The 17,116-nt window shown below is 53.5% G+C and overlaps 1 protein-coding gene across 1 annotated transcript in view; it reads left to right on the plus strand.

Annotated features, from left to right (window-relative positions):
- LOC103124879 (cell adhesion molecule DSCAM) overlaps positions 1-17,116 on the plus strand; it is a gene marked incomplete at its 5' end in the record, with an annotated part of 66,052 nt that overhangs the window by 36,969 nt on the left and 11,967 nt on the right. Inside the window, 2 exons of the mRNA XM_060184105.1 lie at positions 5,389-5,589; positions 9,194-9,496. Of these exons, the coding sequence (XP_060040088.1) occupies positions 5,389-5,589; positions 9,194-9,496 (504 nt within the window). The remainder of the gene's footprint in view (positions 1-5,388; positions 5,590-9,193; positions 9,497-17,116) is intronic.

Genomic DNA, 17,116 nt, shown 5'->3' on the forward strand with positions numbered 1-17,116 from the left:
GGATGTTCCCTCAGCACCTGCAGAAAAGGATTAGGGAAAACCCTCTGGGTTTGTGTTGTGTGTTGTTAATATTTCGGAGGGTCTGGCCGGGCGGTTTAGCTTCACGGGCGGGTAACAGAGACGCGGAGACAACGGCTGGGCAGGGCAGCTGTATTTCTTTATTCGGGAACCACGATTCATAAACTAAGACAAACTAATCACCAAACAGAACTCTGCTGTCTCTTTGCAGCGGCGCAAGCACTCCCTCTTACTCTGTAACTCAGGAGCCCTCTAACTCTGAAACTCTTCCACTATGGAACTCTCTCTTACTCTGTAACCCTGAAACTCTCCAACTCTGGAACTCTGAAACTCTCGTACTGGGGAACCCTCTGAAACTCTTCCACTGTGGAACTCTCTCTTACTCTGTAACCCTGAAACTCTCCAACTCAGGAACCCTCTCCCTTACTTTGAAACTCAGGAACTCTGGCGGGGTTCCTCCGGGGCGGGGCCAAGCGGGCCCGTGAAATTAACAGGACTGATGCAATTCTCTTGGCGGGGGAGAACTAGAACCCAATGTAAAGCATACAACAGTTGTGGTTTGTTTGTGTATGTTTTTCATTATGCACCACCCCACCCGGGGGACCACACTGTGCGGATTAAGACCCTTTCATTTCTCCCATGGAGGCAGAGGGGGCATCTCTGGAATCCAGTCCTGGCGGATGCTGTCTGCTCCTCCCCTGTGCCCAGGCCCAGAGATGACTCACCCCAAGGCCACCCTCGCCACCACTCTGCCTGCCTCTGCCACTCCTGCTGACCAGCCCTCCACCCCTTTTGTTCTTTGTTTAATTAATTTTATTTTCTTTATTTCTTGGATAGAGACAGCCAGAAATGGAGAGGAGAGAGGGAGCTAGAGAGGGAGAGGGAGAGGGACAGACACACCAGCACCTGCCTGCAGGTGCTCTAGCAGACGGGGCTGTCTCCATGGCCCAGGAAATGCTTCTGGGAGACACCTGAGACTTGTCTCCTTGACACCTGCCCTGGGACAGACACAACAGTTAGAAGGAGGCCAAGTGGTTAGTGCACAGGCTCGGGAATGGCTTTAGCAGGAGTCACGGAGTCTTTCCAAGCAGCATGTGACTCCTCTTCATCAACCAGAATGGTGGGGGTGTGGGTGTGCGGGTGTGTGTCGTTTTCGACGGGTTAGGTTGTTTTCGCCAGGCTGGCTTCACGGGCACGGGCGGGTAACAGACGACCAGGGACTCATAGTTGAGCTGTAGGCAGTATCTCTTTATTCATGCAGGACGCAGCACAATCTAAGACGAGCTAAGCTGAACTCAAGGTACAGTACTCTAAAACTCACAATGCTGTCTTTATATATACTTGACAAGTAGGGTGGAAACAGGGTGTGACATAGAGAGGGTGGAGAGAAAAGTGACTGGTGACAATCAGAGTGTGACAAGGAGGGGGGGTGGAGGAAAAACATATCATGAAACAGTGGGGATTGAACCAATGCCCTGGAGGGAGGTGCTTGTTAACAGCGGTTATATAAATAGAATGAAGTGGTTATGTAAATAGAATAGTGTTAAGCAGGGGGGATTTAAACCAAATGAAACAGAAGGGGTCTCATGCATACCAACAGGTGTGTGTGTGTGGGGGGGGGTGAGTGTGTGGGTGTGGGTGTGTGGGGGGTGTGGGTGTGTGTTTGTGGGTGTGGGGGGGTGTGGGTGTGTGTGTGGGGGGTGTGGGTGTGTGTGGGGGTGTGGGTGTGTGGGGGGGTGTGGGTGAGTGTGGGTGTGTGTGTGGGGGGTGTGGGGGGGTGTTTGTGGGTGTGTGGGTGTGTGTGTGGGTGTGTGGGGGGTGTGGGGATGTGTTGGGGGGTGTGTGGGGGGTTGTGGGGGTGTGTTTGTGGGGGTGTGTGTTTGTGGGGGTGTGTGGGGGTGTGTTTGGGTGTGTGTGGGGGGGTGTGGGTGTGTGTTTGTGGGTGTGGGTGTATGTTTGTGGGTGTAGGTGTGTGGGGGTGTGTGTGTGTTTGTGGGTGTGGGTGTGTGGGGGTGTGTGTGTGGAGGGGTGTGGGGGTGTGTTTGTGGGTGTGGGTGTGGGGTGTGTGTGGGTGTGTGTGTGGGTGTGGGTGTGGGGGGTGTGGGGGTGTGTTTGTGGGTGGGGGTGTGTGGGGGTGTGTGTGGGGTGTGGGTGTGTATGGGGGTGTGTGGGGGGTGTGTGTGTATGTGTGTGTGGGGTGTGGGGGTGTCTGTGTGTGTGTGTGGGTGTGGGGGTGGGCGTGTGTGTGGGTGGGTGTGGGGGGGTGTGGGGGTGTGTTTGTGTGTGGGGGGGTGTCTGTGTGTGTGTGTGTGGGTGTGGGGGTGGGCGTGTGTGTGGGTGTGGGGGTGTGGGGGGGTGTTTATGGGTGTGTGTGTGTGTGGGTGGGAGGGTGTGGGGGTGTGTTTGTGTGTGTGGGTGTGGGGCGGGTCCTGGTTGCAGGTGAGGACCACCCAGCATCTGTCTTCAGCTCCTGAAAGAACATGTGTATTCAGTGGTTGAAACGTCCAGGCCTGGTGGCCGTGTGGTGGCACACCGTGTAGAGTGCACAGGACCTGGGTTCAAGTCCCCACCCCCCACCTGCAGGGGGGACGTTTCAGGAAAGGTGAAGCAGGGCTGCAGGTCTCTCTCTCTCTCTCTCTCTCTCTCTCTCTCCTGCTCTATCTCCCTCCACCTTCAATTCCACTCTGTCCTGAGAAGAGAGGAATGGTCACCAACAATAAGCCACAGTGATAATTCTGGTGGTGGAAGAAAGGAAGGAAGGAGGAAGGAAGGAAGGAAGGAAGGAAGGAAGGAAGGAAGGAAGGAAGGAGGAACATTCCGGGCTGCCATCCCCCCCATGTGAGAGCTGGCAAGCTCCCATCCAGCGCTGAGTGCCCCCTCCCCCAGGCCTGGGATACCTACCGACAGGGAAGCAGGTTAAACCTCCACAGGAGCACGTGAAGCGTTTCGTAACCTTATTCCCCACCAGATCCTCTCTGATCCGAAAGTCAGGATAATGAAAATAATTGGATTCCAGAGGCAGAAGCTTAATTTGGGTTCAGACCCCACGCAGAAGGAAGGGCTGGGAGTCAGTCATTTCTGCTCAGCAAGGCTGCTGCCAGAAAGTCAGTCGGGGCACATAACCTCCGCCCTGCAGGGAAGGAGCCTGGCTCTCGGGCTCTGGTCGGGTGAGGACACCCTCCAGGGCAGAGCTCAGCTCAGGAGCCAGGGAGCAGCTCGCCTCAGTCTTTGCAGAACTGTGCCAGCCAGGGCCTGGCAACCACACAGCAGACTGAGCACACGCAGCACCAGGTGTGAGACCGGGGTTCGAGCCCCAGTCCCAGAGGTGAAGCAGGGCTGCAGGTGTCTCTCTCATTAACTCCCCCCTCCTCTCTCAGTTTCTCTATTGTGTCAAATTAAAATAAAAATAGGAAAACTGCCCCACCAGGAACAGTGACTTTATAGTGCTGGTACCAAGCCCAGTGTAACCCTGGTGGCAAAAAAAAAAAAAAAATGATTTAAGTTTTAAAAATGTGTCAGGCAGGGGCAGGCGACCTGGATTAATCGCACATATCACCATGTGCAAGGACCTGGGTTCAAGCCTCCACGCCCCACCTACAGGGGCAAGCTTCAGGAGTGGTAAAGCAGTGATGTAAACAGATTCTGTCTCCCCTCCCTTCTCAATTTCTCACCATTAAGTATAAGAAATTAAAATTTCTCAATTTCCCTCCTATTAAGTATAAGAAATTAAAATTTGTTTTAAAAAGGAACAAAAATGTCTGCCGGGGGGAGAAAGTTATTCATCATGCCTGCGCCAAGCTCCAGTTTCTTCCTCTAGCGTTTGCCCTTCTTCTGTAGCCAGTCAACAGCGTCAGGTGATACCCTGGTGGCAATTAAAATAATAATAATAATAATAATAATAATAATGCCTCAAACACTCCAGGCCTCTGCCCATAGATAATTCCACCTCCAGGGTGCTGGGTTTGAGCTGAGCAAGGGGAACACAGAACCTTGTACCTGGGGTGCACTCAGGCAGGTCAGAGCTCCCCATGTCCACAGCAGGGGGAGGGGAGAGAGCTCTGGCTGGGAGCAGGGCCTGGGGCCTTTGTGCTGCAGGGTGCAGTCCTGGTCCTGGTCCTGGTCCCGGTCCCGGTCCCGGTCCCGGTCCCGGTCCTGGTGAGAGAAGGACTTATTTGAGGGACAGTGTCTCCCCACTAGCTGGACAGGAAGAAAGGCCAGGAGGGCTTGGGGATGTCCTGTGTCCCTGGTGGGGCTCTGTGGCCCAGCCCCTCGCCCCCTTGGCACTTGCTCCCCAGGGGCAGATGGGAACTTGAGAGCCCAGGAAACTTACATAAGGGGCTGTGTGGCGCTGGCAGAGACTCATTAACATCTGAATAACAAGCTCCATGTGTGAGCTCAGCATAGCAGGTCCTCAGAGCCTGGAAGAGAGGGAAGCAGTGGAGGTCCGGAGGTCCGTCTCCCAGCACCCCTTCCCCCCAGAGAATGCTGCTCCTTGCTCCCAGGACCTCTCAGCAGAAAAAGCTGCCCTTACCACTCACACCTGGAGGGGCAGGGAGCCTCCTCTACATTCCAGTCAGAGTGGAGAGGCTCTTCCAGCAGGGCCTTCTTAGGAGAAGTTGGGCAGAGCAGGCCTGGAAGGAGCCTTCAGAATCCGATGGTCCTGGGCGTGGAGTCTGTGGACTTGGCTGCCAGGCAGTGCCTCGCCCAGCCTTACAGGAGGGAGGGGAAAGGAGGTTCAAACTCCAGTGACTTGATTCCCCCCCCTCCCCACTCCAGAGCCCTGCTCAGTTCTGGCTGACAGTGGTGCTGGGGATCGAGCCTGGCACCTCAGGGCCTCAGCCATGAGAGTCTGTTTGCAGAACCACTGTGCTGTCTCCCCCTGCCCGCAGAGTCCGCTCACTAGAAACTGGCAAGATGGGAAGCACCTTTAATGTTCAGAGCTTGAGTGCACTGCTTAGTCCTCTGCAGGGCCCAGGTTGGAGCCCGGCCTCCACTTCCTTGAAGGAAGCTTTGGTGCTGTGGTCTCTTCCGGTCTCTCACTCACTATCTGTCTCTGAAAATGAAAATTAGAGAAGAGACAGAACGCCGGGCCACAGCTCTGGGGTGTCTACCTCCTGGTGACGCCTGCGGTCCCCAGGTGAACCCAGGCGTCATGCCCGCACAGGGCTTTTCTAAACGCTCAGCTGTCATGTGAAGGCACCAGCCCGGCTGAGAAAGGACACTGCAGCCGGGACAGGGGCAGTCCTGGAGGGCTTCCTGGAGGCACAGCCCCAGCAAGGTGTATCTGGGTAGGACTGCACAGGGGGTACTCCGCCCCCCCCCCAAGCTTTGTGGCACAGCTGTACGCTGCTCTTGCCCCCCCCCCACCAGATCCCACCACGCGGAGGAACGCCAAGGCCGGGCCCACGGCAGCCAGGAGCCGCTATGCCAGCCAGTGGACCCTCAACAGGCCGCATCCCACCATCTCGGCCCACACGCTCACCACGGACTGGAGGCTGCCCACGCCGCGGGCCGCCGGCTCCATGGACAAGGAGAGTGACAGCTACAGCGTCAGCCCCTCGCAGGACACAGGTGGGTGGGCAGCACCCCTGGGACCCCGTTGCTGTCTGTGGTGGGGGTGGCCAGACCACCACTCTCTGCCCAGACTGCCCATGCCTTTATTTTTTATTTTATTATATTTTATTTGTAACTTAATATTGATTTACAAGATTATGGGATAATGGGTCTAATTCTACACCGTTCCCACCACCAGAGCTCTGTGTCCCCATTCCCTCCACTGGAAACTGCAGTGGTTCTCCCAAGCTCACAGACATGGGTATGGACCAAAATATTTTATTATTATTAAAAAAAAAATGTTGGGCAGGGGTAAATAGCATAATGGTTATGCTAAGAGACTCTTATGCCTGAGGCTCTGAAGTCCCAGGTTCAGTCCTCTGCACCACCAAAAGCCAGAGCTCAGCAGTGCTAAAAAAAAAAAAAATGTTAAAAAATGATATTATAAGAAATGCAACATTCTGGACCTAAATTCTTTATGGTGGAAGGTCTGGCTTCTGTCACTGCTTCTCCGCTGGACATGGGTGTTGACAGGTGGATCCACACCCCCAGCCTGTCTCTGTCTTTCCCTAGTGGGGCAGGGCTCTGGGGAGGGGAGGCTCCAGGACACACGGGGGAGGGCGTCTGCCCAGGGAGGTCAGGTTGGCATCATGGCAGCCCCTGCAACTTGGTGGCTGAAAGGCCGTAAGACATAAAGCAGAACAAAATGTCTAATAATCAGGAAATAAAAGTAAAATAGAGCAGGCGGGAATTAGGATTTGGGGGGGGGGGGGATAAAAAAGAAGCCGGGACGTCTATTTTCAGTATGTACCAGGGGGCTCATGACTCCAGTAGTTTTTGCCTGAGTTTGGTAGCTGGCATGGAGGTGGACAAAAATAGTGTCTGGGAAAATGATGTCAGAGTTGAGAAAAGGGCTAGAAAGTTGGAGTAAGGGAACTAGAGTGGAGAGGGAGAGGCATTACAGTGCTGGGGCTTCCCCTGGTGCCTTGGTACCTTCCGTGGGGCGCCAGGGTTCAAGCCCAGGCCTCCCACGCAGCATGGCCTGAGCTCCACCCTGGAAGTTTCCTCCCGGTCCCTCGGGCCCCTTTGAGCCTTTTTGAAACAGGAACCAGTATAGCGGGGCAGCAGCAAAGGCGCCCAGGGCCCCAGAAATGCCAAAAGCCCGGCCTCTGCAAGGAGGCAAAGATTCAGCCCTGTGTTTCTCTATCTCAGTGATGGAGAGGGAGAGAAGAGAGAAGAAGAGAGAGAGACTTTTTTTAAAGTTCAATGAGGTCAGAGAGGTAGCTTACTGGTCACAACATCCATTTTTGCCAGGTACCAGGCCTGGGTTTGAGCCCTGGCACCACCTGTTGAATGCCCCGGCCCTGGGGAAAGCTCTGGTGCCATGATATCTCTACTGCTCTCTCTCTCTCTCTCTCTCTCTCTCTGTCTCTGTATAGAACATCTGAACAAAAGAGTTGGCCAGGAGGGGTGAAATTCCACTTGTACACTCTGGAAATGAGAGAGAGAGAGGGGGGTGGGTGGGAGGAAGAGGGGAGAGGCGGGGAGAGGCCTTAGCATTGCTCCAACCCAGATTAAAGAGTGAAGAGCACAGAGAGGTCTGAGCCTGCCTGCGAGTTGCGGTGTTTCTCTGAAGACCCTCCCCTGTCAGGAGGCAGGAGAGCCGCAGGCCCCCAGCACAGCACCCCCTCCACTGGGCGCCCCTGGGGTGCGGGGCCTGGTTTTCCCACCGGGCACCAGGCAGGAGGAAGCGTCCCTCATCTTCCACCGCAGGGGCACGAGCACCCCCCACCCCGGGCTCCTTGGACCCGCAGCAGGGTTTGCAGATGGAGATACTCTGCTTTTGTCGCCACCGTGGTCATTACTGTGAATCCACAGCTCCTGGCGGCCATTTTTCCCTTTTTATTTTTCTGTCTGTTATTTGACAGGACAGAGAAATGGAGAGGACAGGGGGAAATGGAGAGGGAGAGGGAGAGGGAGAAGGAGAGGGACACCCGTAGCCCTGCTTCACCACTTGGGAAGCGACCTCCCTGCAGGTCGGACTGGGGGCTGGAACCCAGGTCCGTATCGCCAGAGGCAGGAGGACAGAGCAGTGAGTGTGTGAGTGTGTGTGTGAGAGTGTGAGTGTGTGACTGTGAGTCTGTGTCTGTCTGTGTGAGTGTGTGTGAGTGAGTGTGTGTGTGAGTGTGTGTGAGAGTGTGAGTGTATGATTGTGAGTCTGTGTCTGTCTGTGTGAGTGTGTGTGAGTGTGTGTGTGTGAGTGAGTGTGTGTGAGTGTGTGTGTGAGTGTGAGTGTGTGAGTGTGTGTGAGAGTGTGAGTGTGTGATTGTGAGTCTGTGTCTGTGTGTGAGTGTGTGTGTGTGGGTGTGTGAGTGTGAGTGTGGGTGTGTGAGTGTGTGTGTGAGTGAGTGTGAGGGGGTGTCTGAGTGTGTGTAAGTGTGTGTGAGTGTGTGTGTGCATGTGTGTGAGTGTGTGAGTGTGAGTGTGTGTACATGTGTGTGTGTCTGTGAGTATGTGTGTGTATGTCAGTGTGTGTGTATGAGTGTGCATGTGAGTGTGTGGTTGTGATTGTGTGTGTCACTGTGTGTGCCTGTGTGTATATGTGTCTGTGTCTGAGTGTGTTTGTGAGTGTGTGTGTCAGTGTGTGTATCTATGTAGGTGTGTGTGTGTCTGTATGTGTATCTCTGTGTGTGTCTGTCTGTGTGTGTGTGTGTATGTGTGTCTGTGTGTTTGTGTGTGGGGGTGTGTGTACTTGGTGGTCTGTTTGCTCTGGTGAGAGTCTGAGAGACCAGGCCCCCATCAGCTCTGGATCAGTTCTGGCTTATGGTGGGGTCGGGGCTTGAACCTGGGACCCAAGAGCCTCACAGTGCTGACTGGGGCCCCCACCAGTGTGTGGTCTCCCCTTTAGCTGGACTTGGCCTTGTTTCGGCAACTGCCGGCCTCTCTCTGCAGCCTCGGGACTTTTTATTATTGTATTAATTCTTTGTCAGTAATGCACTTGTTTATTTCATGGCACAGAGACAGAGAGACTGTGAGGGGAGCGGGAGACAGGGCGATACTTTCAGGCTCGCCTCACCCAGCCTGAAGCTTCCCTCCTGCAGGTGGGGGGCAGGGGCTCGAACCCAGGACCTTGCACACTGTAACCTGTGCTCTCAGCCAAGTGTGTCACCTCCCAGTCCCCTCGTTTTGTTTTTCCCTACCTTTTTATTTGATATACAAGAAACTGACAGAGGAGGGAGAGATCGAGGCGGGAGAGACAGACAGACACCCGCGGACCCACTTCACCACTTATGCAGCCCACCCCCCCCCAAGTGAGGAGCCGGGGCTCGAACCCAGGTCCTTGCACACAGGGTGCAACCCCCTCACCCGCCTGCCGGCACCCCTGTGAAGAAGTCTCCCCCAGGAAGCAGAGCGGGGTGGTGCGGCCGGCCGGCAGAGGCGGCGGGATCCCGCCTGTGTCTGTCTGTCTGTCTGTTATTGGACAGGACAGAGACATGGAGAGGGAGAGGGAGAAGGAGAGAGACACCCGCAGCCCTGCTTCACCACTCGTGAAGCGACCTCCCTGCAGGTCGGACTGTGTCTGTCTGTCTGTCTGTGGGCTGAGCGGCCCCTGTCCCCGCAGACCGCGCGCGCAGCAGCATGGTGTCCACGGAGAGCGCGTCGTCCACCTACGAGGAGCTGGCGCGGGCCTACGAGCACGCCAAGATGGAGGAGCAGCTGAGGCACGCCAAGTTCACCATCACAGAATGCTTCATCTCCGACACGTCCTCGGAGCAGCTGACGGCGGGCACCAACGAGTACACGGACAGCCTGACCTCCAGCACCCCGTCCGAGTCGGGCATCTGCCGCTTCACCGCCTCCCCCCCCAAACCTCAGGACGCAGGCCGCGTGATGAACATGGCCGTCCCCAAGGCGCACCGGCCAGGTGAGGGGTCGCCGGGCACCTGGGGGCAGGTGGGGAGGGCATCTGCGCCGGGCGCCTGCCGAGGCTTCGTTCTGCGGCTTCGAGACCCATCCCGGCCGTCCCGGTCTCCCGTTAGTGGTGGGGACATCTGGTGGCTGTGGGGGACACCTCATCCCTGTCCGGGCGGCCCAGGTGGGGCAGGGAAGGGCAGGGCATCCACGTCCACCGTCACTCGGTGGCCTGGTGGCCTGACCAGTGGCTGCAGGGCTGTGTGCCCTGGTGGTTCTGGGGGGACCAGCGTCTCCCCCTGTGACCCCCTCTCCCCACCACTGGTTCTGTTTCGGTTGTTCCTTCGCATCTGTGCCCCCCCCCCCCCCCCCCAGCCTCTAAACTGTGTGGACGTAGTTGTCAAGCTAAACCAGTCAGGCTATCTTTTGTCACCTTCAGACTTCTCTCTCCGGGTCCAGCAGAAATTAGACAGCAGTAGTGAGGTATGTGAGTTTTCAAGAAATATTCTAAAATGACTGTCTGGCGTGACTGTATCCCTCAAGCTGTGCTCAGTATGTAGTTGGTATTTAATGCAAGTCAATGAATGGGTGGATGGGTGGATGGGTGGATGGGTGGGTAGATGGGTGGATGGATGGATGGATGGATGGATGGGTGGATGGGTGGACCATGCTGTGATAATGGTAAGACTAGCTCACCGATTAAAGCAGAACAAATAAATCAGAAATGATTAGTAAAACACCAGAGGGCATCTAAGTCTTTCTCCACCTTCCAGCCCAAGGTAAAATAAAGGGATTTATATCTCTCTGATTTCTGCTCTAAAACAAAAGCAGACATCAGAAGGCAAGGGCTGGAGAAAGCTGGCGGGTCCGGCAGAAGAGCCCACTGCCTGTTCTCTGCCTAAACGCTTCAGGGAAGCCGGAAGGAGCTTGGTGCCGGTGCCAGAGGCAGATGTCTGTCCCTCTCAGTGGGCCGGTGTGGGGCTGCGGCTCACCCTTAACCAGAACGGCCCGGAGCTGCCTGCTAGTCTGCACCTGCGGATTCTCCAGCCTGGAGCTCTGCACCGGGCGAGCTGGCAGCTAGTGCCGTCCTGTCAGCCTGGCCCGGAGACGTCTGTACAGTTCGATGCCTCGGCAAGGTCCAGCCAAGGTCCGTCCTTCTCCTCCCTATGCCTCATGTCCCAGATGGGAATGTGAGCCTGATGGGGTCCCGGCTCTATGCAGAGTTGCCTCCCCTCCTCCTTGGTGGATCTTGCTCCTTCTCTTTGTTTCACAAGGGCTTTAGGGAAACGGAGTCTTCTCTTCTCTCAGCAGAGCTGCTGAGTTAGACATTTTTCCTCTTTTTTTTTTTCTTTATGGGGAGGAGGATTAGTGATTTACAGTCCACAGTTGCCATGCTTGTTCGTGGGGAGGCGTCTTCTCAGGCACTGACTCCCGGCGTACCTGCCCTGTTGCGTACCCATTGCAGGGGTCTAGGAGAATGTTGAGGCAGCAGGAGTGAGCCCATGGGACTCACTCAGTGTCCAGTGCTACAGCTGAGACAAGAGATGCCCCGGGGTCTTGTGTCTGATAGCAGTCCATTTATTAAACAGCAAAGCCAGGTTTGTAAGCGGTCGTAGGAGGAAGCAAGTTGTCCATTCCATATAGGGTTGGGGAGAAAGGTGGCAAAGAGAGGTGAGGGGTTGGGAAAAGGTCAGAGCATTCCTAGCAAATGTTGAGCAAGGGCTTTGATTGATCAAAAGGACGAGGGAAATAGGGTTATCAATAACCAGCAGACAGAGAGGGGTCTTAAGGGCAGAGACAAGACAGATCATGGAAGATTAAAGGGACCGGAGTGGGGTGGAGGAGTAAGGAGAATGCTCCTAGTTACTGTTTGACAGAGCAGAACAATGATCTGTGGGTCGTATGTGATCAAGGAAGATGAACTTCCATTAACCTCTGAGTAAACAAACCCTCTGGTTTGGGAACAAGGAAATGGGCTGCATGCAGAGTCTTTGTGAGGCAGACAGAGGCGATATTTCCTGGTGGTCATCTTCCTCCATGCTGTGGTGGAGAGAGGCCAATAGAATGGTCGTGCCATCCAGGCCCCCATCCTGTCTCTCCATGCTCAGCCATATCCTCACAAGTTCCCTACACACAGTAAAATGTAGTCTAGGCATGCGCAACATTTCTCAGGAGCTTGATGGTTTTTAATATATATATTTTAAAAATTACTACCAGAACGCTCTTCAGCTCTGGGTTATAGTGGTGCTGGGGATTGAAGCTGGGACCTGGAAGCCTCAGGCACTAAAGTCTCCCCACGTCTCCACGGTGCTATCTCCCCAGCCTAGTCTGACATCGTTAGCTGGGGCTGCAGTTCCTTTTAGAGGCCCAGGGCACACAGGGCAGCAAGCAACAGTGACCCTCATTCTGGGAGCTCCCAAGAGTCAGCCCGGCTTCTACACTGGGCTCTGACTTCCTCTGAAAGTCGGCTTCCTCTGCCCAGAACCCTCCCTCCCTTAGAGCTCAGGTCTCCTGTGGGGGTCTCAGCAGACACAGGGGCACAGAGAAGGGTCTGCACACCTCTTACGTGGCAGGGGCACCCTCAGCAGGTATCTGTCTGTCTGTCTGTCTGTGGTTCCCTGTGGACCCCACATGGGGGCAGCTCTGACCCTCAGGGACTCCTCCCCGCAGAAAGTCCCTAAGTGAGGGTGGGGTGGAGTGGGTGGTGGTGCACCAGTACACATAAGCACACATAGTACGAAGCACAAGGATCCTGGTTCGAGTCCCCACTTCCCACCTGCAGGGTGGTTGCTTCACAAGCAGTGAAGCAGATCTGCAGGTGTCTCTCTTTCTTTCTCCCTCTCTATCTCCCCCTCCTCTATCAATTTCTCTTCTTCCTACTCAATCAAATGAAAAAATGGTCACCAGAAATAGTGGACTCATAGTGCCAGCACCGAGCCCCTATGATAATCCTGGAGGCAAAAAAAAAAAAAAGAAGCCCCCTAAGGCCACTGGTTCTGAGCCAGTCAGGATGCCTGGCTAGACTTTCTGTCCTTCTGCGCCTCAGGAAAACCAGACTTTTTTTAATTGACAGATTGTATTGGAAATTTATTACTGGAAAATACATGATGGACTTGTGGGCTTAAGACTTAAAGGTCCGGGACTCAGGTGGTAGCAGGGCAGGTTAAGCACATGGGCGCAAAGCGCAAGGACTGGCTTAAGGACCCCGGTTTGAGCCCCCGATCCCCACCTGCAGGGGAGTCGCTTCACAGGCGGTGAAGCAGGTCTGCAGGTGTCTGTCTTTCTCTCCCCCTCTCTCTGTCTTCTCCTCCTCTCTCCATTTCTCTCTGTCCTATCCAACAACAATGACATCAATAATAACTACAACAATAAAACAAGGGCAATAGAAGGGAATAAATAAATAAATATTTTAAAAGTTTTAAAAAGACTTAAAGGTCCTTATTGAATATCACAAATTATGGCTTCTTTTTTGGAATTTTATTTATTTACTTATTTTCCCTTTAGTTGCCCTTGTTGTTTTTATTGTTATTGAAGTTATTATTGTTACTGATGTCATCGTTGTTAGATAGGACAGAGAGAAATGGAGAGAGGAGGGGAAGACAGAGAGGGGGAGAGAAAGACACCTACAGACCTGCTTCACCGCCTATGAAGCGACTCCCCTGCAGGTGGGGAGCCGGGGGCTCGAACCTGGATCCTTATACCGGTCCTTGCGCTTTGTGCCACCTGCGTTTAACCCGCTGCGCTACCGCCTGACTCCCCCCCCCCTCTTTTTTTTTTTTTTGGTGTCTGGAGATTTGATTTGATTTTTTCCCAAAGCATTTATTTTAGTGGTGATCTTGACATATCATATATCAGATAAAGGGATAGCAACCCAGAGAAATAAAGAATCCACTAAACTCATAAATAATAAGTAAAAAAAATGAAATGGGGAGAAGACATGGACAGAATCTTCACCAAAGTGGAGATGCAGAAGGAACCCTCCTGCACTGCTGATGGGAATGTCGCTGGGTCCAGCCTCTGTGGAGGGCAGTCTGGAGAAGTCTCAGAAGGCTAGAAATGGACCTGCCCTATGACCCTGCAATTCCGCTCCTGGGGATATATCCTAAGGAACCAAACACACCCATCTGAAAAGATCTGTGTGCACCTGTGTTCACAGCAGCACAACGTGTCACAGCAAAAACCTGGAAGCCACCCAGTTGTCCAACAGCTGATGAGTGGCTGAGCAAGCTGTGGTCTAGATACACAGTGGAATACTACTCAGCTATTAAAATGATGACTTCACCTTCTTCACCTCGTCTTGGATGGAGCTTGAAGGAATCCTGTGAAGTGACATCAGCCAGAAAGAGGAGGAAGATGGGATGATCTCACTCATGGACTGAAGTGGAGAAATAAAAACAGACGGGGAAACACCAAGCAGGACTGGGGCTGGGTCTGGTTTACTGCACCAAAGTCAAGGACTCTGGGGTGTGGGTGGGGTGTTCGGGCCCTGGAACAGGATGGTGGAGGAGGACCTGGGTGGGCGGGGGAGAGTGTTTTGCAGGAAACTGAGAAATGTTACACGTGGACCAACAACTGTATTTACTGCTGACTGTAAGCCATTAGTCCCTCTCCATTAAAAAATTAAAAGGAAGAAGAGATGCAGAAGGTTGCAGACAGAAAGATGGACAGGGCTTTGTTTCCAAAGGGTTCTGAGCGGACACAGTGGCACTGAACCCCGCTTCGGGCCTCACACGTGTCTGAAGCCCATCAAGCGGCCACAGGGCTGTGGCACCCACAGGCTCTGAAAAATGCATGAAGCCTCCGAACAGGGGCCGAGGGTGGGGGCGGGGGGCCAGGCCCTGGGCCTCTCTCTCTCCAAAGCACATTATTTAAGTAGACTTTCTCCCGTTTGCCATTGGGGAGCGAGGCTTCGTTTACCAAGGGAGGTCAGTTGACAAGTTTTCATCACAGCACCGTGACATCAATATTAAAGGGAGGAGGTGTCAGGTCCTGTGGGCGTCACTCCTCGGACTGACTCTCTTGGGGCGCCCCAAGGTGTCACTGCACAGCTGCTCACTGAAATTGCTACAGCTCGAAGCCAGCAGCCCGGGCCCCATGGGCAAAACAGCCAGCCCGCAGGGACAGCTGGCTGCACCCAGGCCTCAGCCGCAAACCTCCAGAGGAATTGATGGACACTCCTTCTTCTGTGTCCCCAGCCAGGACCAGAATGGAGGCCCCAGGGACCCTGCGTCATTTCGTGCCAGCTTCCAAAGTTGCTGACTGATTAAGTCCCGCAGAGAGAGAGCCGGGAGCCTGCAAAGCTCCACATTCATCTAACCCATCCTTGTCTCCCTGCCCCCCAGTTCCAAATACGGGGGTGTCTGTCTGTCCAGTCCTCACAGCTGTGTGCATAGTGGTTCAGAGCATTCGATTCTGCCAGGAGTTGAAGGCACTCTTAGAAGTGAGTATGCCAGGAATTGGGTGGTAACACCGGGGGTTAAGCGCACGTGGCGCAGAGCACAAGGACCGGCAGAAGGATCCCAGTTCGAGACCCCAGCTCCCCACCTGCAGGGGAGTCGCTTCGCAGGCGGTGAAGCAGGTCTGCAGGTGTCTGTCTTTCTCTCCCCCTCTCTGTCTTCCCCTCCTCTCTCCATTTCTCTCTGTCCTATCCAACAATGAACGACATCAACAATAACAATAATAACCACAACAAGGCTACAACAACAAGGGCAACAAAAGGGGGGGGGAATGGCCTCCAGGAGCGGTGGATTCATGGTGCAGGCACCGAGCCCAGCGTTAACTCTGGAGGCCAAACACACACACACACCCTATCACTACCACCACCACCAACAACAACTATAATGTGTGTGTGTGTGTGTGTGTGTGTGTGTGTGTGTATAAAACTGTACTAAACACCAATGGCTAGTCTTCTGTGGGGACACAGTGTTATTAAAGATCTTTTTAAGACCAGTGTTAATGGTTCTGCCCTACATCTCCTCTGGATTGGCTCCTGCAAGCACCTTGCTGCTAGACCAGGTCCAGGAGCCCTTAGGGCAGAAGCCTGGACAGGCTGGTCACCAGGAGCCTTTAGAGATCAGAAGGTTCCTGAGGGCCTGACCAGGGGGGAGAGGCCATGGAGTCTTGGTTGGAACAAGGCTTCTGTTGTCCTTGGTCCCGCTGCCATGGCACAGAACGACAAATAGGACCCTTTGCCAGGCTGCCAGAGCCAGGCCAGTGAGGACCCAGCCATGACAGAAGCTGGGGACTTGGGGAGTGTTGTTTTCGACGGGTTATGTTGTTTTCGCCGGGCTGGCTTCACAGGCAGGTAACAGACAACCAGGGACTCATGGTTGAGCTGTAGGCAGTATCTCTTTATTCATGCAGGACGCAGCACAATCTAAGATGAGCTAAGCTAAACTCAAGTACTGTAAAACTCACAATGCTGTCTTTATATATACTTGCCAAGTAGGGTGGAAACAGGATGTGACATAGAGAGGGTGGAGAGAAAAGTGACTGGTGAAAATCAGAGTGTGACAAGGAGGGGATCAGGGTGTGACAAGGAGGGGGCGGAGCAGGTGAGAATCCTATCACTGAACCACCAATGCCCTGGAGGGAGGGTGGAACTTGTTAACAGTGGTTATGTAAATAGAATGAAGTGGTTATGTAAATAGAATAGTGTTAAGCAGGGGGGATTTAAACCAAATGAAACAGAAAGGGTCTCATGCATACCAACAATTCCCCCTTTCTTTTTAACTAATGGCCATTGTGGGGTGAACAGAAACCTATATCGTACAGGCGTTTTCAAAAGAACTGGCATAAGACATGGAAAACAAAATAGGTGAGCATCAATAACCAGCATGATGCCAAGGGGAGCTTTTCTTGCCTCAAAGGGCAAGGCCTAGCAGGCGAAAGGGCATTTCTTGCCTCTGGGAACGCTTCATGCCTCTGGGGGTATCTCTTGCCTCAAAGGGCGTTTCCTGCCTCTGTGGGCATCTCTTGCCTCTTGGGGCTCTTCATGCCTCTGTGGGCATAACCTAATAAGGAGGGGGAGTTTTCTGCCTCTGGGGAAGAGCCTGCAGGCGAGGGGACATGGTCTATAAAGTCTCAAGGCAATTGGCTGAAGTTAGTCTTTGAGAAACACAGCGGTGTGTACCAGTAAGTCCGATGGAGGTGTCAGTCCAAAGTAGCTGACCACAGAAGAAAATGCCGGAGGATGAAACGCTGCACGTCTGTCTCGATGGGGAATGTCAGCCACCAGAATTCTGCTTTTTCGTAGAGAGTGAGCTTTGGAGTCTGTGAATCTGTTTCTTCAGGTCGTGCCAGGTCTCATCATTGGTTTCCAGGGGCAATGTCAGAGAACAGGGGTCCAAATGGATTTCCAGAAATTTTCATTTGAGTAGATGCTTTTTCATGTGAAGACTTTGACAGCTGAAATTCACTTACTTGTCAAACAAAACTTGTAGCAGATTAGAAGTTTACTATAATTGATAACTCCATTAAAATTGGAAGTCCTTTCTAGTATGATTTTAAGGTTGTTTAAACAGTTTAAACTCAATAAAATGTGGAAAGGTAAACAGAAGAACCACGGTTAAAAGCTTCAGGCATGAGAATAATTAACATAATCATTGCACTATCTGCCCCACCCATAACTCAT

This window comes from Erinaceus europaeus, unplaced genomic scaffold (assembly GCF_950295315.1).
Source record: "Erinaceus europaeus unplaced genomic scaffold, mEriEur2.1 scaffold_621, whole genome shotgun sequence".
NCBI lineage: Eukaryota > Metazoa > Chordata > Mammalia > Eulipotyphla > Erinaceidae > Erinaceus > Erinaceus europaeus.